Source organism: Oryx dammah, unplaced genomic scaffold (genome assembly GCF_014754425.2).
Source record: "Oryx dammah isolate SB20612 unplaced genomic scaffold, SCBI_Odam_1.1 HiC_scaffold_12, whole genome shotgun sequence".
In the NCBI taxonomy this organism is placed as follows: domain Eukaryota; kingdom Metazoa; phylum Chordata; class Mammalia; order Artiodactyla; family Bovidae; genus Oryx; species Oryx dammah.
In genome coordinates, this window is record NW_024070196.1 from 54583921 (window position 1) to 54608662 (window position 24742).

Consider the following 24742-nt stretch of genomic DNA (forward strand, 5'->3'; position numbering starts at 1 on the left):
GATAAGTGCATGTGGGTGTGTGTTCACGCACACTAGAGAATAAAAGCATAATTGCACATATGGGCTTAGCTACCAGCCCTATCAGGCAGCATGGCTTCTGCTGCTAGCAGTTATACAAGCCAAGAGCGCACCAAGGGGGATTCCCAAAGCAGCGGGTCTCAGCTGAGAGTAGGATCAGCACTCAATGGAAGATGACTGCATTTTGGGAAAGTTCTCTTAGGAGTTCTAACAGACTGATATTATTTTCACAATACCATCCTCAGCTGTAAGTCACTGAAAGACCCTACAAATTTGAAGTTCTACTTTATGTCACCTTAAAGTTACACAAATTCTTGGTAAAATTAATTTTGCCTTAGAGTATTTTCAAGAATGTGAAATGCTCCAAGAAAAACATCAAACAATAACTAACAATAGGTGGCTGAAATTCCCTATTTTAATTCTCACAAAATTAGAACAGAAAACTAAGACTATGTAAAAATCACGAATCAGTCATACAAGCAGCAAGGGGATTAATTCTCATTTAAGAGCCTGTTAATGTTTTAATCACACTAGTCGTTGAAAAGCATATATTTAAATAAATAAGGCGTTTACTCAGATGGAAACCCAGAATTAAAGACAATACCTTTTTATTCTAGAAATTAAAACCCAGAACCACAAAAGGTTAAAAAAAAAAAAAGAAGCAGAAACAGATCCACATAAATGGACTTATTGTTATTGCAGGGTGTGTGTGTGTGTGTGTCAAAGTATTTAGAAAAGACTAAGGACTGAGTCAGCAGTCCTGAAATTGAAAAAATGAAATATACGATACAAACAGCTTAAATATACTTCTATTGGTATTATTTTAAACAAAACCACAAAGGATCCTTGAAGAGGGAACCAATGTGAAAAAGCAAGAGTCTAAAAACTTCACTGAACCAAGTTTTACTCTGCTAATTACAATTTAGGCTGTATTAAGAGACCATTATTAAACTACCTATCTTTAAAAAAATGCTAGATTTTTATCTTAAATCAACCTTATAAATGAATTAACTGTTCACACAGTGGTTCTTAGCATCCCATTTTTCTTTCAGGACAGAAAAGGTGTGGGAGGGAAAACACAAAAGTATGTTTGTATTGGTAAGGAATGATATTCCTTGATTCAAACATTTCTCCCAAAGAAAAAGTCTCTGTATAAACATGAGTAAATATTTTAGGGAAAGATGTGTGTAAGATGGAGAATCAGCAAAATGAGGCTATAGTGTCAAGACGGCAGGAGAAAGCCTGGTCATATTAATAAACACTGTATTTCAGGTCAACATTCTATCATTAGTTAGAAGGAGGCCAGACCTGGGTATTCATTCTATATTCTTACCAATATCCACTACTGTTAAGTCCTGAATAGTTATTTTATTAATAGCTGCATTTGGATTTTTGAAAAGAACCACTGTTGGTATGAAACAGTACAATGTTAGTGCTAGGATTTCTGCAAAATTCAAAAAATCAATTAGCTATAATTTAATTACAATTATGCAAATTTTGCAATGCCATAAAATCATAGTGTATTAATTTCCCATTATCCTCTATGGTAAGAAGCAAAAGCATTAAAAAAGCAAGATGCCAGACAATGTGTCTGTGAGAAAAATGTTAACCTGTTTCTGAAAGAACTACAGGCATAAAAATAAAAGAATAAAAGGGATCAGATGAGATAATAAAAGATGACAAAGATGTGCTTCATTCCCTGCCTGATGGCATCCAATTTAGGGAAAGGGGAGATAGAAAAGGCTAATACTGTCCCTGCCTCCAAATATTCCCTTCTTTTTCTGAGCCAGTGGTGCCACCTGGTGGTGATCAGAAAGAAATGTCTCAACCAATGTGCAGCCTCTATTCCTCAGTCCCATGCCCAGGAATGAGCTCTGCTCAACTTTTTCCCTCTATCTCAGTCAATTATGACTCTGAAAAATCAAAGCTGCCTGAGAATTTTTTTAAATGGCCAGAAAAGTAGCGAAAAAGTAACACTTATTGTAAGTTAACAAAAATAAATTTAAATTGACTAAAACTACAAAATGACATAAAACTAGATGAAATTAAAAAACCATTATCAGACTTCACATCAGAAGCCCTCAAATGTGCTTTCAGAGAAGCCTTCACCAAAATCCTCAGCTACTCATGTCATCTCTCAATTAAATCTGGTTTTCTTCAAACACTAAAATTCCAGATTAAAAACATTTCAATGATATTGTTCCAATAGATCAATTATTAATACTGTGACCTTTTTCAATGACTTTAAAAACACATTTTCTCATCATATACCATGAGTTTTATATGGACCAATCTATACACAACAGAGCATCAGTTACAGTGGGTGCTATGCTAGCAACTAAGAGACCAGAGAGTTGGACACGTCTGAGCAACCGACACTTTCACTTTCACTTCAAAAGGCATTCTAATACAGATCAGCATGCATTTGTCCTAAGTCGTGTCCAACTCTTTGCGACGCCATAGACTGTAGCCCACCAGGCTTCTCTGTCCACAAATTTTCCAGACAAGAATACTGGAGTGGGCTGCCATTTCCTTCTCCAGGGGATCTTCTTGACCCAGGGATCGAACCCACATCTCCTACATGTGCTGCATTGGCAGGTGGATTCTTTACCACTGACCATCTTGGAGGCTCAATACAGACTAGAGTAACATAAAAAGTAATATTTTTCTGAACTGTACACAAATCCAAGGGTTTCCCCAGGGGAAATGGAATTTGAGGCCAGAAGAAGATTACATTTTTGTTTTATACTCTTCTGTTCTGTATGAGTGTTTATACTATGAATATACACTAAATCATGAATTTTATTATACAGCTATTAAAAAACACAGTATTAAAGAAAAGTATAAACAGAAAAGATGGGCATAGTGAACAAACTAAGGGCTCAAGGTGTGTGGAACAGAACAACAAAAGCAAGGGGACAAGTCGAGGCATTGTCCTAGGCAAGAGAGAGAAAAAAGAGAAGATTACAGAGAAATGGGACCCAGGGAGTCTCTAGATTAGTGAATTCTTAACCTTTATTCTTTGATCTATGGACCCCGTCAGCATACAGGGGAGCTTACAAATATAAATGCAAAAAAGACATAGAAAACTACAGGAGACCAATTATAATGATGTTTCCCTGATGGCTAAGATGGTAAAGAACCCGCCTGCAATGTGGGAGACCTGGGTTTGATCCCTGAGTTGGGAAGATCCTCCGGAGGAGGGCATGGCAACCCACTCCAGTATTCTTGCTTGGAGAATCCCCATTGACAGAGGCGGCTGGCAGGCTACAGTCCATGGGGTCGTAATGGAATATAATGAAATGCAGTTACCAAATCTGAAAAACCCAATCTGTGCCACAGTTAATATATATGCTTCTTTACTGATGCGTTAAACAGATCTAACAGCAAATCTAATACCTACTATAATTTTAGAAGTAATAAGCATAAAAATATTCAAATCTATACAAATGGTATGAAATTAACTGAATTCTATAGGTGCTGAAGTCACAGATAATGCAGTGGTTTGTTGTCTACATTAATAATGGAAGGAAACACTAAATTTCAATAAAAATTTAATGAAAATAAAGATGTAGTATTTTTTTCTATCCAAGGTCATGAATGCTCTGAATCTTCGTGAACCATGGGGAATCCATGGAACCAGGTTAAGAACACTGGCTATGTGTTCTTAAAAGCAGGGGGGAAAAAAAAGTATTCTGCTGTGGATAAAGGAAATGAGGTACACAGAGTAAGGAACTGCAGGGGGTAGTCATCAGGTTGCAGAAACAGGTTAGAAAAGGGTCTGGCAGAGCCTAAGCTCTGGCAAGAGCTAGAAACTCTACATCCCTATATCTTCCCAGTCACATTCCTTTTCCTAATTAAAGGAGTAGAGAGTTTAAAAATAGAAGGCCAGGGAAGGGTCAGAGAACCTTGTGAGGGGCAAGAAAAAAAGAAGTAGGTGTAAATGTGAAGGTGGCCATAGTCAAGAGTAGTAGATTTTGGAAGAGAAGCAGTTACGAGTGGTGACAAAGTCATGAAAGCAGGTTGCGAAAATAAGATGGAAATAAACAGTATTTAAGGAACAGAGCTAAATTTTCACAGGAATAGTGTTCTGTTCCAAATGATCAACCTGAAAATAAATTTTTCAAAATCTAGCACTTGCAAACTAATATCTGAAGATATAAGGGTCTAAGTCACAAAACTATGTGAAACGTAAACGCATTCCAAGTGTATATACCCCTCTGTTCTAAATATCAAGTTATATTACAGAATAAATCACACAACAGCACTTGCCTATAAATCAGACAAAAATGCAGAAGTGGATAATGTCATTCTGAATATCCACAACTATTTTCTAATCATAATTTTGGGCCTATTAAGCAGAACTATTTAACAATTAAAATGTTGAAAGTGAAAGTGAAGTCACTCAGTTGTGTTCGACTCTATGCGACCTGTGGACTGTAGCCCACCAAGCTCCTCCGTCCATAGGATTCTCCAGGTAAGAATACTGGAGTGGGTTTCCATTTCCTTCTCCAGGGGATATTCCCGACCCAGGGATCGAACCCAGGTCTCCCACATTGCAGGCAGATGCTTTAACCTCTGCACCACCAGGGAAGCCCAATTAAAATGCTGGAAGTGGTTTATTTGATATACCATGTGACAGGAATTAAAGAACTACAAAATTCAAGTCTTTGAAGTTAAATCCACTGAGGTCAGTTAAATCTAAACTTTAAAAAGAAACGTAAGGAGAGAATGAATCAGGAAGAACTAATACTATAAAACATTCGAAACAAAACACAAGTCCATCCTGACTTCACACGCAATAGGGTCAGGACAGGAAACTAGGATCTGTCTCTGCAGCACCCTTCCCATCCCCTCAACCTCAAACAGACAACAGAGGCTTCCATGCTTATGATCTGTTCTTGTCTCAGCAGCTAAAATTCTCAATCAAACACCTGTCTTTAAAAGCTTTAATCTTCGGAGGGACTTCCCTGACAGCTCAGTGATTAGGACACCGCACTTCCACTGCAGGGTGTGCATGTTCCATCTCTGGTTGGGAACTAAGATCCCACATGCCACAGGACACAAGTCTTTTGTGCAAATAAAATAAAAGCCAACAGTGACAAAACCATGACTTTCTATAAGATGGAGACGTAACAATATAGGTGAACACACTGGCAAGCAAACGCCTAACAACATTCCACAGAACAGGATGGACTGATACAGCAAAATTAACTAAGAACAATAGGCCAAAAACCTGCACCCTGCATTTTATTCAAAATTCTGAATAATTCTTAAAATAATTTCTTACCTTGGTAGAACAGAATGTCATTTTTCCAAACTGAGAACTACCTAATTATATCTTTGCCTCCAGGGCACTTGAACAAGGAAAATGAGTTTTGTGACCCGAAAGTAGAAAGGGCTTCATTTTTACCCTGGTTAACACAAAAATTTGTGAATCTCTAAGGTGTGGTACCTTTTAATCATGTGATTTCAAATTGAACCAAAGTTGATTTCATACTATTCTTCACAGATACAATTAAAAAAAAAAATCAACATTACATACATTGATATTTATATTCAAGTATGTATACATTTCTAACATATACAGCAACTAATGCAACTTAATTATTTTAAAAGACTTTCAAAATAGCCCACATGCATGTTTTAATACTTTACTCCTTCACCTGTGCTTCTAACTTTTCTCACTTGTACCAGAATCATCTGGGCCTTGTTTTCAAAGAAAAACTTGGGATTTTGTTTTCTGTATTTCAAAAGGGTATTAAAATGCCTACTAGAAGTAACGTTTTGTCAGAAAAATATACTCTGAATATGTTATGTTATAGGAAAGTTGCTTTTAGTTTGGCTAGGAATAACTGCTTTCTTGAGTTTCCTGGAAATGAATGATAGTTACCAGTTAATGTCTATGTAAGAAAAACAAAACCTACTAGTTTTTCCCTGGTTTGGGTGTAGCGTATATAAAAATATATAAAACTTTAAAAATATCAGTTGAAAGAATAAGCATATGTTGAATACCTATTATGGATCTGTAAGGCATTATGCTAAGATACAACAGGGCATACACATCCCTAGGTTCTATAAACATGATTTCTAAACTCCAGAAAGTTATAATGCTTTGAGAGAGACAAAATACACTACTTTGTAAAGCTGAGTATTCAATACATGATGTAAGACAACTGATTCTCCAACTGTGCTCCATGAAATCCAATTTCTTACAGGTATCTCAGCAGACAGCAAAAGCTGAATAAGTAAGATTCTAGCGTAAACTCTCAATCCCCTCCCCGACCATTACTTTGTAAGTGGGACTCAGCATGAGATTTCCTTGGGAACAGGGGGGAGTAAACTACTCTGTGCTGAAAATAAAATTAAAAGTATAGAAGTCACTGCCATAGGCAATAAAAAAGACAACCACAGTGAGCAGGAAAGGTCACGGAAGACTCCAAAGAGGAAAGGAGATTTGAGCTTGGTCTTGAAGAAGTATCTAAAATTCTAGTTAGGAAGAAAGGTATTCAGAGTGGAGAATAAATCCAGCAGTGAGATAACTGAGCTCAAAGATGAAGATATAAATGGCTAGCATACAGAAAGAGAAGGCAATGGCACCCCACTCCAGTACTCTTGCCTGGAAAATCCCATGGACGGAGGGCCTGGTGGGCTGCAGTCCATGGGGTTGCTAAGAGTCAGACACGACTAAGCGACTTCACTTTCACTTTTCACTTCCATGCATTGGAGAAGGAAATGGCAACCCACTCCAGTGTTCTTGCCTGGAGAATCTGAGGGACAGGGGAGCCGGGTGGGCTGCCGTCTATGGGGTCGCACAGAGTCAGACATGACTGAAGCAACTTAGCAGCAGCATGCAGAAAATGCCACTTAGGTCAAGAAGCAAATTAATACTGGGGAATGAGAGGTGAGGTTGAAAAGGAAAAGTTTCATTGAAGACGGCCCTGAATGCCAAGGTATGGCATCTCAACTTTCTTCTATAAGCAACAGTGGTTACTGTAGATTTTTTAACACAGGATGAGATGTCTGACAACAAAATTATATAGCCTAGAGCAATAGTTATTTTGACTGTGATCTTCATAAAAAGTTTCTGAGTCCTATAACTCAAAGAAAATTCACCACTCAAGGAAGAAGAAACGACAAAGCCTTACCAAGAGAACCTAGGTGGAGACTATCAGAATAGCTTAAGTAGGCAAGAGAGCTCAAAGATATCAGCTTCAAAAGTGCAAATACAGGAGAGGAAAAGCAGCATTAACGAGCTATGACCAACCTAGATAGTATATTCAAAAGCAGAGACATTACCTTGCCGACTAAGGTCCATCTAGTCAAGGCTATGGTTTTTCCTGTGGTCATGTATGGATGTGAGAGTTGGACTGTGAAGAAGGCTGAGCACCAAAGAATTGATGCTTTTGAACTGTGATGTTGGAGAAGACTCTTGAGAGTCCCTTGGACTGCAAGGAGATCCAACCAGTCCATTCTGAAGGAGATCAGCCCTGGGATTTCTTTGGAAGGAATGATGCTAAAGATGAAACTCCAGTACTTTGGCCACCTCATGCGAAGAGTTGACTCATTGGAAAAGACTCTGACGCTGGGAGGGATTGGGGGCAGGAGGAGAAGGGGACGACCGAGGATGAGATGGCTGGATGGCATCACGGACTCGATGGACATGAGTCTGAGTGAATTCCGGGAGTTGGTGATGGACAGGGAGGCCTGGCGTGCTGCGATTCATGGGGTCGCAAAGAGTCAGACACGACTGAGTGACTGAACTGAACTGAACTGAACTGAAGAAACACAGTAACCCCCTGAAAAAGTTCCTTCCTGAGCAACAAGCACCTCCAAGGAAAAGTAAACTATATCAAGTTAAGAGTTTTTATTTTCAGTCCAAACATCACTCCTTGTGCAAAAAAGTTAAAAATCTTAAAAGAGATTCTATGGTTTTCTAGTTAAAATCAAACCAAACCACCCAAAGCATTTTCTTTTGTTCTTTTCTGAGATCTGACCCAGATACCCCTTTGACCAAAGTCTGGAAAGAATAAACTGATGCAGAAAAGCAAATACCAAAGTTCTGTTCTTGTTAAAAATATAATTTGCAAATTAATTTATGTTTCTGTTCCTCTGAAGGAGACCAACAGAAAAGCCTAGAATATGACTAAAAATAGGACAGACATCTCAATCAGTACACCATTCAGAACATGCACAGGACAACAGGGCTTCCACAATAAACAACGATACAAATCCTTTAGATATTGCAATATACTTGGTATACAATACAATATACAATATACACAAGTCTGAATAAAGCACTTGGACCCAGTAGCTCATTTAGGCAGCACCAGCTTGCACCAGACTGCATCAATAATGAAGAAACCTCATATTCTTCCTATACAAAATGAATTATTAAATTTTATCATACTATGATAAAATGAGATAAATATCCCTGAGGGAAAATACATCCTACTAAATATTAAGTTCTGGTGACTTCCCTGGTGGTCCAGTGGTTAAGACTCTGGCTTCTACTGTAAGGGGCATGGGATCAATCCCTGGTTGGGGAACTAAGATCCCACATGCTGTTCAGTGTAGCCATAAATGAATAAGTAGTATTTCTTATTTTCCCTACTAATAAACTGCTTGTGACATGAAAAAATTGGGATTCCCTAGTTAAAACTCTGGCAAAATATTTTTAAGATAAAATATTTCATCTCAGTTTTACTGCTGCTGCTGCTGCAAAGTTGCTTCAGTCGTGTCCGACTCTGTGACCCCATAGACGGCAGCCCACCAGGCTCCCCCGTCCCTCGGATTCTCTAGGCAAGAATACTGGAGTGGGTTGCCATTTCCTTCTCCAATGCATGAAAGTGAAAAGTCAAAGTGAAGTCGCTCAGTCGTGTCCGACTCTTAGCGACCCCATGGACTGTAGCCTACCAAGCTCCTCCATCCATGGGATTCTCCAGGCAAGAGTACTGGAGTGGGGTGCCATTGCCTTCTCCCAGTTTTATTAGGCCCACTATATAACATAAAAGGCACTATAATTAGGAATTTAAATTTGAAAAGTAATTTTCTTAAAACATTAAATTAGCTAAATTAAGTTGAACTGAGGATATCTAACTTCAAAGTATCAACCAAGTTATTAGGGAAAAAAAATTTAAACCTACAAACCAGATTCCTTTGAAAGATCTGAATGAAGATCATTAGTCAAGACTCCATAGGACCAAATGCACACCAAATTCTACAGCAAACCCAGGTTAATGTAACTTACAGAAGAACAAGGGAAAAATGGAAGGCAACTTTGTGAGGCTTGCTGTATTTAAAAAAATAAAGTGTTAGATCCCACAGAATGTTACATTTCTAATTGATAAAAGTCAATTAGAGATAACACTATCTCCAAAAGAGAGAAGATAAATTCTAACAAAAACCTCAATAGAAAGGTACACTTGGTGCAGTGATATCCAGAGGTGAACACTTTATTTTCAGCTTCCGCATTAGTCCTGGTTCAGAACTCCATTCTGAGGGGTGAACAGAACCTTTAGTCTGTGCCGTCCAAAAGAATGAAATGATCTAATTCTGTTTGAGCAGTTTTTAAAAATAAAAGGTACTGTTTTCATCTCAAAAGTTAAAGATAAAGGAAAAGGGAAAGAAAGGGCTTTTGTAGAAAATGTAGCAGAAAAAAATCCCACGTAAATTCAGAAATATTCAAGAATTAAAAAACAAAATGTGGGAACTGTATTTCCAATACTATTAGGGAATACAGTAGTCTTTTTACAACAACTAACTCTTAAGCCTGTAACAAAAGTGTTTGGAAATAGGTTAAGCAAAAGCTAATTCCAATTCTTAAACATCTATACAAACACCATTCTGTGTCCTTGGCAGATATATAAAACTCTTTGTGACGTCTGATCTAGGTAAAAAAAAAGCAATCAATTTCTATTTACAGTCAGATGGAACGGAAATTAAAGGTGGAGACAATTCATCCATATTCTTTCATTGCCTGGCTTTATTACTAGTTTTAATATATTTGCTATTCATAAGACTCCATTGAGACTGTACAGGTCAAGACAAAAAACAAAACTAAAACCATACAGTAACTGGGTATTCTAGCCTTACACACAATACTATCAAGTAAATGGTCTTCCTGAAAATGTCCTGGACTTGTTTGAATTACCTACTAGGAGATTGCTGCCACAAATAAGAGACATATAAATTCATGGAACATGATAGAGAACTCAGAAATAAATCCACACATCTATAGTTAATTAATCTTCAACAAAGGAGGCAAGACTATACAACAAAGAAAAGCTGGTCTCCTCAGCAAGTGGTATTGGGAAAGCTGGACAGCTGCATGTAAATCAATGAAGTTAGAACACTCCCTCACACCATGTACAAAATTAAACTCAAAATGGCTCAAAAACTAAATGTAAGACATAACATCATAAAACTCCTAGAAAAGAACACAGGCAAAACATTCTAACATAAATCGTAGCAACGTTTTTCTTAAGTCTCCCAAGGCAATATAAATAAAAGCCAAAATAAACAAATGGAACCTAATCAAACCTTTAAGTTTTTGCACAGCAAAGGAAACCACAAGCAGAATGAAAAGACAACCCACAGGAAGGGAGAAATTTGCAATGAGATTGACAAGGGCTGCATTTCCAAAATATACAAGTAGCTCAACACAACTTAGTATCAAAAAAACAAATAACCAAACAGAAAATGGGCAGGAGACCATAATAGGCATTTTCCCAAAGAAGACATACAGAAGGTCAATAGGCATGCAAAGACGCTGAACATCACTAACTACTAGAGAAATGCAAATCAAAACTATAATGAGCAATCGCCTCACACTGGTCAGATCGGCCATCATCAAAAAGTCTACCAATAAAAAATGCTGGAGAGGGTGTGCAGAAAAGGGAGCCCTCCTACACAGTTGCTGGGAATGTAACTGGTGCAGCCACTACGGAGAACAGTATGTAGGTGCTTTTCAAGGAATATAGAAGAGTTATAAACACGAAGAATACAGCAGATACTGTGTGTATGCTCCAAAGACATACAAAGAAATAACATGCAATACTTCCCTATTATGTACCTCAAACTACCCTATGTGTTAAGTTTTCCATCACCTGTTCCACTATACATGTTTTTTTAAATCTCAATCTCTGTACCACCTCCATATTGGCCTCAGTAAATGCTGATTCATTTCCATTTATTACTTGGGCCCAGCATGGACATACATCCTTCTCTAACTTGCCTACAGCAAGGCTGAGGCAGTAAACCTTATAATGGTACAGTTTTAACAGAAGACTATTAGAACATGGACTGACTTAGAAAACCTACTTCCTTAAAAACAAAAAAAACCCTACTGCCAATGGCCATAGGCCCAAGACAATCAGCTTCCTAGACAGCCATAAGAACACTTGCCTCTATCACCCCACCTGCCTACCCACCACAGGGCCTATCCTCCTTCCGCCAAAAAGGCAGGCTGTCAACCCCCATCACTTGCCCAGTGTTAGAGCTGCCTGCCTGCCTGTCCAATGTTAACAGCTGCTGCTCAGCTACAGAACCTCCTGCACTCCTTGCTCCAAGATGCCTACTCAGCTGCAAGGCTGTGGCCTGCCAACCACACTGGCGTGCCAGACATGAATGAACCTGAAACACATTTAGATTCCTCAGAATCTAAGGCTTTGCAGGCTATACGCTGCTCTGGGACCTGCCTCTTCCTGAGACTGATGTGGCATTCCTAATGTCATGCACTTCAGAAAAGATTCCACTGTTATTCAGAGGACCTCATCCTATCAGACACATAGGATAATCACATGAAAACAGAAGAGTGCAACACCAGAATAAAATAATCCAGACAATTTTATTTCTCACTGTTCTCTCATCACCCATTCACAACCCGAATTACTCCAACTACTACAACAGACACAAGTCTTTATGTCTCTGAACTTTATTTGGGATTTAATGCCACCAATTTCAACTTTCTGACATGAGAAGGGAATTAAGGATGGAGTTGGGGTGTGGGTGTGGGAAGTCCAAGTACAGCCAGATGGAGCTACACTGGGCAGCCAGGTAATACTTTCAAGATGCAGGGGTAGTTCCACTTCAAGTTCAGGTTCAACTGGTTTTATATCCTTCAGGAGTGGAGAATCTGCACTCTCCTCCTTGAAAAACTTTCAATCCTGCATCAGCTTTGGAAAGGATAGCTTCTAGCGTTCCTTTGGATCTCATGGAAACTTATACTTAAGTGAGAAGTGAGTACAGTATGTATAAAGCAATGGTTGAATTTGCAATGATGAATCGGGAACTAAACCATTATTTAAAGGCCGTACAATAAACCATGTAAAAGAATGTCCAGAAAAAAATCCAATCTAAATTTATTAGTGAAGTTGTTTTTGGCTTTATAGAATAAGAAATCTGATGTAGACTTTCAAAATAATGAAAAATCTGTACAATTTAAACATCAGCTGAAAGAACTAAAGAAGCAATATGGTCTTCAAGCAGACAGGATGATGGCACAGAAGGAGCTGATGAAGATATAACTGTGACCCAAAGTCAGACCAACTTCATCTGCCCCATCTACACACTTGGAAATGAAGAAACCAGTGAAAAATAAAACACGTGGGCACACCTACGAAGAAGAAGCCATTGTTGGCATGATTGAGTCTAAGCACAAAAGGAAGAAAAAGCCCTGTTGCCTGAAAATTGGCTGTAGCCACACAGATGTGAGAATGTCTGATCTCAGCCAGGATGAGGTGCTGAGAAGCGTGACTGAGAGCCACAAGAAAAGCACTGCCAATCTGACTAGGAAACCCCTGCAGGCAACTCCACAGCCTACCTCCTACCCCAGTCATCTGTAGAGAGTGATGCTTGTCCAAGGACTTCGACTGGCTGTGTAGCACACTTTAGGGTAAAAAATCAAAGGTTTTAGTATATTTGAAAGCATTTTTCTATGTCCCAATACACATTAAAACCTATTATACTATTTTTAAGTGTTCTCTAATTTTAAATAAAACTTTGATTATCAACTTTCCACTTTTCCTGAATTCTCACATGCTTTGGTATCTAACTCTAAAAATGCCTAGAGCAGAGCTTCTTAACATGGAGCACATGAATTTCCTAGGAAATAATACAGAATTAAATGTAAAAGTCTCTGTGTAAACATATACAGCATCCCTAAGTTCTCAAAAGGAACCAAGAATATGAATTTCTTTGTACTGTCTATAGCAATTAGCAAAGCAATGAATACATTTCAGAGCATAAAAAGTATTCGTTGCCTGGCTGTAGACATTAAGACTATTTATACATTTCCTGTTCTTTGCATGAAACAGTGCTTCTTTAAAAGTATGTGAAGGCTCTAATTTCATTTATTCAAAAGACATTTATATTGAGACCATACTGTGTGACAGAACACTATACTAGACATCAAGGATAAAAAACATACAATACACAAGGAACTCAAAGCATAATGGAGGAGACAGAAACATCTTAATATAACACAACACAGTATAAGGGAAATGATGTGGAGACACTCGAGAGGAGGTTTGTATGTGGTTGGTAGCTGATATTATGAGAGTATATAAGTGACTACATGTGCTAAGAACAGTGAGCAAACAACACAGGAATTCCCTAGTGGTCCAGTGGTCAGGATTTGGCATTTTCAATGCCATAGCCCAGGTTTAATTCCCAGTCAAGGAACTAAGATTTCACATGCTTCAGGCAACTAAGGCCAAAACACTGCAACTACTGAGCCCATATGCCCCAACTAGAGAGAAGCCCATGTACCACAACGAAAGGGCCCATGTGCTGCAACTAAAATTGGACACAACCAAATAAATGGTTAAAAAAAAAAAAGACAACTATGGGAAGCAGAGTCAGCAGAAAATGAGAGTCAAGAAGTTTGGGTAAGAAAGGAATACAGAATAGTAATTAGAAGAATTCAAGATAACCAATTTTCTCATTTATTATTTTTTACTTATTGTAACAAAGGAGCTGGCAAGCAAAAGTCATTCTTAAGACTAAATCTAACCTGACATAAGAAATCATGTGAAATTACACAGTACTAGATGAGAGTCAAAGGATGAGTGTTACTAACTACAAAATACATTCTTATTTCGCTGAAGCCAGTACAATATGTATTTTTGAATAACCGTAACAGCTGAAATGCAGTAGAGAAAATGATCTAGGTTTTAGACTTGGCAAACTTTTCCTATAAAGGGGCAGACGGTAAATTTTTTTTTTTAGTTTTCAAAGTCATATAGTCTCTAATACAATTATTCAACTTTATCAATGCAGCATTAAAGCAGCCAGAGACAATGCATGACTGAATAGGCATAACCGTGTTTCAATAAAACGTTATTTATTGATGAGTTGATATGGCCATAAGCCTTAAGTCTGCTGATCCCTGTTCTACAGGCTGAGAACAGTACAAAGGAAATGAGAATGGAATAAGGAAGTAGAAGAGAAGCCATAGAACTAAAATACAGTTGAGTTAGGGTATTAAAAAAAAAAAAAAAAAAAAAAAGAATAAAGGAACTGTAAGACAAGAAGAGGGAAAAAAGAGATGAGAAAGAGATATTGGAAAAAGACAGGAAAACCATGTAAAAAGTAGTAATAATATGCCAATTCCAAGGTAGACATATACAAAGGCAACTGAATGCGTTAAAAATAGATGCAAAATGAGAAGAGGAAAATGAGAGCATCCCAGGATGTGTCTGCACTGGAATTCACATAAAACACACATTAATTCTCCAGTGATAATTTGATGGTCTCTTCTAGTTATGCTTGTACAAAAGGAACAGCCTACAAGATCAAAGTTGTTCTTCCTTTTGCCCATAAATCAAACTGGTATATATACAACATTCAAGAGATCAGATGAAACTTATTCACTATACCCTAAGATATCAATTACTGCTAGGCCTATTATTCACTTGAACATATGTATGAAAGACAACTCTTAAACCTTATTAAAATCAATGTAGTTAGCATTAAAAACTTAAAAGCCACACGCATCTTACTAATTTAAAAAGTTTCCCCAAAAATAAAGGCAAAGATTTTAAAATGAAAAGAATTTTCAAACAGTATAATAATGTGCATATTTATACTGCCTGAGGTTTTTTTTCCCCCACTCTCGGTTTTGTTTGTGGAGAAACTCTTTAAGGTAAATTCAGATTAATTCTGATTCAGCTCAGCTAAACAATAAATTACACACACAATTTATGTCACTATAGGACAATGTTTAAGAACATGACTTGGGGTTAGATAGCACTTGGGTCTGTGTCCTCATTTCATCAAGTTAATTAAATTCATGTCTCAGTTCCCTCACCTACAACATGTGGATAAATAATCATACCCACTTCAGAAAGAAGCTATGATATGATTAGATGAAAAAATGAACATAAAATACTTTAGCATAGAGTCTAATACATAGAATTGGCACTTGAATTTTAGTTATATATTGCCAATTTAAGATTTTGACAGTACTATTTATTACAAGATAAAAACTCACAAAGGAAATAAATCTCCCTCTTCTTTTAGGAAGCTACAATGTAATACTAGCTTTGTTCTTATGACTTATTCATTTCTATTATTTCTAAAAAAAAAACAAAAAAAAAACCTCAACCATCTACCCATTTAAAATGCAGAAAAGTGGTATCAAACTGATACCAACTGGGACTTTTCAAGATACTGTACAATTCTGAGACACTGTGAGGTAAGGAAAGAGTACAAATCCTCAAGATCTCCAGAACACAGCCATTCCTAGGATCTTATCACATGAAATTCATGGCTCACATGCCCAACTACACCTCAGAATCAAACATTCAGAGCCTCACCCAGGCTAAATATCATGAAATCATGATCTCTAAAAGTGAAAACTAGGTATTTTTTTAAACCCATGGGTGACTAGAATGTGAAACCAACACTAAGAATCACTGGTTACATCCTACCTTCCTTTACTCAAGGAGATTAGAAATCTGAGTATGTGTTTAACACAAATAATGTTAATCTAAAAGCAGTACTAAATGACTTAATTTTCCTAATTAATAAATCATCATTTAACTTATATGCAGAGTATATCATGTGAAATCCCAGGCTGGATGAATCACAAGCTGGAAAAATATTGCCAGGAGAAATATCAACAACCTAAGATACACAGATGATACCACTTTAATGGCAGAAAAGTGAAGAGGAACTAAAGAACCTCTTGATTACAGTGAAAGAGGAGAGCAAAAAAGCTGGCCTAAAACCCAGCATTCAAAAAAGTAAGATCATGGCATCCAGTCCTATCACTTCATGGCAAATAGATGGGGAAAATGTGGAAATAGTGTCAGATTTCATTTTCTTGGGCTCCAAGATCAACGTGGATGGTGACTGCAGCCACAAAATTAAAAGACACTTGCTCCTTGGAAGAATAGCTATGACAAAACTAGACAGTGTATTAAAAAGCAGAGACATCACTTTGCCAACAAAGGTCTATATAGTGAATGCTAAGGTTTTTCCAGTAGTCACGTATGGATTTGAGAGTTGGACCACAAAGAAGGCTGAGCGCCGAAGAATTGATGCTTTTGAACTGTGGTGTTGGAGAAGACTCTTGAGAGTCCCTTGGACTGCAAGGAGATCAAACCAGTCAATCCTAAAGGAAATTAACCCTGAATATTCATTGGAAGGACTAATGTTGAAGCTCCAATACTTTGGCCACCTGATCAAAGAACTGACTCACTGGAAAAGACCCTGATATTGGCAAATATTGAGGGCAAGAGGAGAAGGGGGCAACAGAAGATGACATGGTTGGATGGCATCAATGACTCAATTGACATGAGTTTGAGCAAACTCAGGGAGATAGTGAAAGACAGGGAAGCCTGGCGTGCTGTAGTCCATGGGGGTCGCAAAGAGTTGGACACGACTTAGCAACTGAACAACAACAATAAATCATGCCAATTAATTATTTTTAAAGTTTTCTCTATAGAATTAGAATCTCCAAAACAATACTTTTATAGATGCAACTTCTGCCAGGATAGTGCTAAGAATCAGGACTAAGAGAACTGAAATCCTAAATATCCTGAAATCCTAAATACATGACTTGATACTATTTTCAGAACACTGGACACAATTGTATAATTCACTAAACTCCTACAGTCCTTAAATAAAATACCTAAAATTACTCCAGTACTCAATTTTCTCATCAAGTAAACTATTATGTATATAGTAAAATACATGCATCCCCTAATGAATGTACTGAACACTATCAAAGCTATTGCTCTGATTTGGATTTTCTTGGCTTTCCACAATGAACACAGTTTACGTGAGAAATAAAGGCATAATAAAATAATAAACAAAATAATAAAAATTTAAAGACTAACTTTTACAAGGATCAGTGAATGGGACATAAATGTCTTCAAGTAGTATTTATCCTTTCAAACCAGGAAATGTCAATTCTCTTTAAGAATAATAACAAAGCATGTTATGAATGGCTTCAAGCTAAATGGCCTGGTACCCAACAGATCAGGGGACATCTGTTGCCGTTGTAGCCAATACTTTTTTCCCACAGTGCTGAGTGCTACACTCAACTAAAATTTTATTTTTCCTTTTGACTTACGATCCAATTCAATTTTTAAATTTAAAACAGTGAAATATTTCAATAGTTTAAGTATAAATAATTTTGTGCTCCTAGGCATAAGTAAGATGAACTCCAAAGGCAATTACTAAAAAAGACTTGGTACTTCCCTGGTGGTCCAATGGTTAGGACTCTGCACTTCCAGTGTTGGGCAACTAAGATCCCACATGGCGTTAGCGGCCAAAAAACCCAGAAAGACTTGTTTGCACTGAAGGACTCTTCAGAGTTGTGAATCAAAGACACAATATAAGAAGATACAAGATCAGAGCACAGTGCTTTCATCAACAATGCAAAAGCAGTTTCATAGTACCTAGAGCAGCTTGTTTCTGAAAAAGCAATCTATAAATAACTAAAGCTGAGAACCTTATTAAGAGGTCCAAGAGAAAGGCTTTAACTTTCTGGTGGCTTGTAATTTCCAAATAACAGTGTAGAAGTATCAGTGCAACCATGAAAACAGTTGGTATAGACTGAATGATGAAAATAAAAAATTGTTATAAGCTGCAACAGAGATGACTACAAAATTTGAATGCCACCGCTGCTCTCCCCAACAAAAAATCATTTAAGAATTTTAGAACCAGTTTCAAAATCGCCCAAGAGAGCCTTTCAATGTGTTATTGAACACTCAGTATTACAGAGTATGCTCTCCAAATGAGTGATAGCAATTCCCACATTTTCTTCTTATTTATAAACATTATAAAATGAAAAATACATAAGCTAAACATTTAAGTCAAACAGGACAAGAAATTTTTAGTTGAGTACTATTAGCATTATTGACAGTAAAACTTCAGAAAATTCTTCACAAACTTGTTTTTAATAGAATACAAATCTTCATTATCCAAAGTACCAAGGAATATTCCTCTGAAGTTTTAAATATTTTCCAGCAAAAGTGCATTTAAATTCCCATTCGCCTTATTTCTTTTTAAAAATAAAAAGAGAAAAAGGAAAATTCTGCAATCAATGTAGAATCTTTTCTTGAATAAATCTAATAAACTATGAAGCATATTTAGGAAATCAAAACTCACCTCTTCTTGCATAACTGGAGTCCATATCTTTAAACTGCACCACAACAAAGTCTGAACACTTGAACAAAATACTCTCCATTATTTCTTCACGTTTTGGCCCCGAACTGGATTCTGTACTTTTCTCATGTGCAGCATCAAGTACCAGATCACACTAAGGAGGAAAAAAAAAAAAAAATTAAAACATTTATAAAATAAAACCCAACAGGAATTCCTTTGCACATCAAGGTACTATTTCTTATATGCCTTTGGTAAAAAATTATCTCAAGAGATCCTTATAATCATACTGTTTTCTCAGTAATATGACCTATTATTCCAATTTAAAAATTCTCTCATCTAAAAGTTGGTCTTTGCTTCCATGGTTTGCCTTAAGCACAACAGTAGTAAAGAGGAAAATAATAAACCACTAGGATCCCTCTTCTAGTCCATAATGCTTGCAAAGGCCAAAATATTTTAATAAGCACGAAGAGCAAGAAGTTGTTCTGATTATACAAATCTGTCTATAAAGTAATCAGTACTTGAAACCAAAGAGTAAAGTCATTCAAAGTGGTTTTAAGAAGTGCATTAAAGGTAATGTACTAAGCATGAAAATGTGACAAACACACTGTCTCATAACTATAAATTGCTAAATCAGAAACTAACGGACACATGGAAACATACACACCAGTTGCTGATTCTCAGGGTTTTACATTATTTTTTAAAAAAGTAAAAATTACCTTAGGACTGTATGTTTTAAAAACTCCTTCATATATACCTCCGTTTTTCACTTGTACTTCACATTTGGATCCCTAAAAACACATAATTAATTTATCAAAGAAACAGTGTGCTATGCAGTCATGGAAATAACTCCTTTCATTCTACTTTTTATAGCTTCATTCAATATATTAGGTAATCAATGACAGAATAAAAAATTTTAAAACATTAACAATACACTTAATTCTCAAAATTCTTTAGGAGGTCCTGCTCAGTCTGCAGTATAAGTTTAAACTGGGAAATTTACTATTTTTGACTCTAGCCTATTAAATAACAAAATAATGCACTAAAGACAATCAACTAGTAATATTATTTTGTACACAGCAGACTTAACAAGATCGCTTTTACAGTGAGTTACAATGACTTGAATTGAGTCCTAATTTGTTTTCTACATCATCCTGATTAAACATGATCTAAGAAATGTTACGTTTATCATTCATTCACATTTAACTTCAAGAAATTATTTTATTCCACTCACAAGGCAGTTTCTCCCCAATACTCTGAAAACTTACAACAACTGATGTAAGAATATGAACCATCCTCATATTTGCATAGATTCCATCAAAAGAAATCTGTAATATTAAGAAAAAACATTATTGGCACTCATTATTTATCTCTGTATATATATTACAGTTAATACTACTTCTGTTACAAAATGTTTAGTTAGGTTTATACCTCATACCATTAAAGGAAGATTTGGCTTACTGTAATCTTTTCCTCCTTACAATGTATAAATTCTCAAAGGTGAAATCAATCATGCCAATTAACAATACTCTAACTATCTATGACATTTTTAAAAAAAAGCAAAATTGGACTTCCATATATGAAGAAAGACAAAGTCACAGAACAGAAGACAGATCGATGACTTAAGAGTAGGGATCACTACAAAGTGGCATGAGGGATTTCTGGAAGTAACAGGACTGTTCCATTATCTCGACCGTGGTGGTGGTTACACAATGTATACATCAAAACTCAAAGAACTGTATACTAAATAGGGTTAAATATACCTTATTAAATAAATAGAGGTGGAGGGGGAATCTCTGTAGAAGACCCTTGACTATCTTTTCTCTTAGTACATCTCAATCAATGATACTGCTCTAAGGTCTAATAAACCACATCACTTCTTATTACATACCACATAAGCATGTGTCCTGATTCTAAAGAAAATCTATGTATAAGAAAGGCAAAGTCTCAAAAATTAGTGACAGCTTCTCATTTATTTCTTGCATTTTGTGGAACCTACATCTTCTGGCCTTTGTGCCTAGCTTAACTTCACTGATAAAGTTTCAACATCTAAAACCATTTTCCAAACGAGAAAAATGAAAGAAATAAAAGACAGCACATTATTTCAAAATCAAAACCCCAAAGTTTTGCCAACTGTGGTCCTAGTGTTCCATTCATCTCATTAATCATTTTTATTTGCCTTTAGTCATTTGTAAAACAAATGAGTTATTATTAAGTATGAAAAATCAAAATACTATTTGCAATAGTTCTGCATTTTACACATCATCATAAAACAGTTATACCTAATAATCTTATGCTAAGCAGTACTAATCTATAAAGGTTATCTGAGATATAAGGCAATTTGGGGGGGGTGTCTTGGCTTTTCATCTGTGGGATTTAGAAATCACATTTCTGTTACCAATTTTTCCAAACAAGTAACACTGAAATTACTCACCGTGGATTGAGGCAGTCCTTTGCTACTGTTTCGGCCTCTGAAAAGATTAAATACTTATGAAATTCAACAAGCTAAGCAAGCTAAAATATTTTTTCAAATTTAAAATACCTTATAATCCCATCCAAAAAAAAATACACTATCTGTGGGGAGGATCATCCAATGTGAAGTATAAGGGCTACCTAAGCATGACGCTTGCTGTGCTTTCCAGGCTCAGAGGGCTGCAACAGGTATGGGTCAGAGGAGGGAGGAAGGAGGAAAGAATGTGACCATCATCAAAATCAAGTAAATAAAGTAAAAATTAAAACAACCTACTTACAGAAATAACCAATACCAAAAACAATAATCGCCTCTCCAAAAGTTAACCAATCACTCTTGTAATAAAAAACTACTCAGGAGCAAAATACAGATTAGATTCCCAATTTAACTGACATACTTGACTAATAACAGCAAGATACCTCCATGTTCCCCTCACCTCTTAAAGTAGGTACTGTGTTTACAACTGCAGAAAAACATTTGAAACTAAGTTAAATCATTCAAAGCATTTTCATTTTAAATACTAAGTGCTCCTGTTAGGAACTATATGGCAAACCAAACCACTCTCCCTGCCAAACCACTCCCTCTGAAACAATGCAGTACACCTATGTCAGTTGTCAAGTGATTGCCAGTAATGTGGAGTCTATTATCAAGTTAGAGAACAAAGTTTACTGTAAGGCTTGCTCCAATGGAAAAAATTAGCCCCTCTATTATGACTAAAAAAATAAATAAAGTAAAATGTTATAAGCTCATAAACATTACTCTTGAGGAACAGTATTAGAATCTCATTCTAATAAAATAATCACAACACTCAAAACCACAAACTTAAAAACATTCAAAGCAGCACAATTCAGGTGAAAAAGCCTAGCAGTATGAATGGTGAAAATTCCCAGAAAAGCAGGACTTACTAGTACTCTGAGGTCAGCTGGTTTTGTTTCTAACTTTCATCTACCTTTTCCCATCTAGAAAATAATGTCTTTGACCAAATCACCTGAGATTACTTCCATTTTTATCATTTCTGCCTCTCACACAACACAGATAAAGTCCTAAAGTCTAAGGAATTTGACCAATAATTCATCATTTATAAAACTTACTACAAACCAGACAGTATATAGTAAGCACCACGTCAAATCTCTCACCCCTACTTTACAGGTGAGTAAATGGAAACAGTAGCTAAATGTCTTGACCAAAGTCATCTAGTTTATGAGCAACAGAGCAGATATTTAAACCAGGTGATCCCAAGTATAGACTTTGCATTTCTAGGTTATGCTCCTTCTCTGAAATTGTATCACAAAAAATTAACTTGACAATAAAGCCTAGTCCAATCTCTGAATCTTTCAAAAGCCATCTAAATGTATTATGTTTTTCTGTTTATTTGTAGTCGGTAGTCAAAGGCTATAAAATGTCTAAGTATTACCATTTTATCTTATCCTAGTGGTTGCTGAGATGCTACAGTTAAAAGATTTAAACAAATGACACCAATTAAGTGCCCTTAAATTCATGCAGTGTACCCACAAGGCTACTTAAAAGAGTTTAAAACATAAAATTCCGTGACAGAAATCACACTTTTTAAAAAAATTGAGTACACACAGTTATATTTTTGACTAATAAAGAGCAACTGTTGAACAATCCAGTTTACTCAGTAGAACAAACTGGTCAACAGGAAAATAATCAAAGACTCACAGTGGTATATAGTGGTATAAAAGTATAGAAACTACTGATTTCCACTGCTCTACCAGATGGCTGGACACCCAAAGGGGATGTTAGCAAACAACAGCAGCATTCTCTGAACCCGATAAAAAGCCCACATTCACTCTTGTTTTTTTCTTTTTGAATCCACTCAGATTATGGTTGACTTTTAGTTTTTTTTCCTTTGGTATTTCAGGACAAGCATTCTAATATTTCATATAGAAAAAAAAAAAGAATCTAAAAAAAAACTCAACCAAGATATTTTAGTTCTAAATGTAAGTATTAATGCAACAGATCAGATTTCGCAAATCAATAATATCCAGGATTTTAAATTTTCATTGAACATAAGGTTAAAATGTGAATCAAAATACCAAATAAATATAAATATACAAAATAATAATAAAGAGCTTATATTGCTTCAAAATAATATAGTAGGGAGGAAACAGGGTTAAAAATGAAACAAGACTGGCATGAGTTGATAACTGCTAAAGCCAGGTACAGTGGTATGCAGGGGTTCATTATATCATTCTTTTTACTTTTCAAAATTTCCTTAAATTAAAAAAGTCTTCTGACATGACACAAAGGGAGTCTGGATGCAATCAAGGGTATAGATCTTCCAATTTACAGAGACCACTGGGTAGTACAGTAAATTAACTTATACCATGAGGTTACAAGTCAGTTAAATCCAGAATGTGGTAAATTTGACTCAACAGATGACACTTTGGCATGTCAAGAAAAAACAATGTAGAGGAAAAATTATTACACATTTAAAGATACACAAAATGAAAAGCAAAATGTGTCTTCCCAATTTCAAAATTTATTACAGAGATTTTCCTCGTGGTCCAGTGGTTAAGAATTCGCCTGCATGTAAAACAGCTAGTGGGAAGCTGCTCTACAACACAGGGAGCTCAGCTCAGTGCTCTGTGACAACCTAGACAGGTGGGGTTAGGGGTGTGGGAGGGAGGTTCAAGAGGTAGGGGATATATGTATACTTACAGTTGATTCACAATGGTGTACAGCAGAAACAAACAATATTGTAAAGCCCCAGCTATATAAATAATTTTCAAAACTTATCACATAACTAAAGAAATCAAAATAGTATGGTACTGGCATTAAGGACAGCCAGAAAAATCAATGGCATAGAATAGAGAGCAGCGAAACAAACCTTCATGTTTATGGGCAACTGATCTTTAACAAGGGGATCAAGATGCTGGAAAAACTAGATACTCACATGCAAAAAAAGATGAAACTTTACCTTACACCATATTATAAAAATGAACTAAGAAATGGGCCAAAGACCTAAATTTAAAAGCTAAAACTATGAAACTCTCAGAAAAAGACAAAGGGAACATCTTTATGGCCTTGAATTTGGCAATAATTTATTAACTGTGACATCAAAGGCATTCAACATTTAAATATATATATCTATATCTATAAAGGATTTCATCAAAATTAAAAACTTGGGCAAAAAACAGTATCAGCATAAAAAGAGAATCCACAGAATAATAAAAAATACTTGCATATATCTCATAAGGGGTTAATATCTAAACTACATAGAGAACTCCTATAATTCTACATCAAAAAACGTCTCCAAAGAAATTTATACGTTGGCCAATAAGCTCATGAAAAGATGCTAAACCTCACCATTAATTAGGAAAATTCAAATGAAAACCACAATGAGCTACCTCTTCACTCCCACTACAATGACTATTATAAATAACCAAGCCAAAAAAATAAAAACCCACAAAACCAAGAAAATAACAAGTGTTGACAAAAATGAGGAGGAACTGAAACCCTTGTACACTGCTTGTGGGAATGCAAAATTGTGCAGCTATTGTGGAAAATAGTATGGCAGTTCAGGGTGGGAAAAAATCAAATGTCCACTGATAAATGGGTAAACACAGTATGCTATCACCCATACAATGGAATATTATTCAAATGAAGTTCTGATAC

At 36.2% G+C, this 24742-nt stretch overlaps 1 protein-coding gene and 1 pseudogene across 13 annotated transcripts in view; one reads left to right on the plus strand and one right to left on the minus strand.

Annotated features, from left to right (window-relative positions):
- The window catches only part of ATXN2 (ataxin 2), a 110540-nt gene that overhangs the window by 60185 nt on the left and 25613 nt on the right, over nt 1-24742 (minus strand). For all 13 annotated transcript variants that reach the window (XM_040250626.1, XM_040250634.1, XM_040250640.1 and 10 more), the window contains exons 2-5: nt 21068-21104; nt 19902-19961; nt 19353-19424; nt 18640-18790 (exon numbers count right to left, since the gene is read on the minus strand). In XM_040250626.1, coding sequence (XP_040106560.1) covers nt 18640-18790; nt 19353-19424; nt 19902-19961; nt 21068-21104 — 320 coding nt within the window. The remainder of the gene's footprint in view (nt 1-18639; nt 18791-19352; nt 19425-19901; nt 19962-21067; nt 21105-24742) is intronic.
- On the plus strand, nt 91-12863 carry LOC120871620 (annotated as a pseudogene).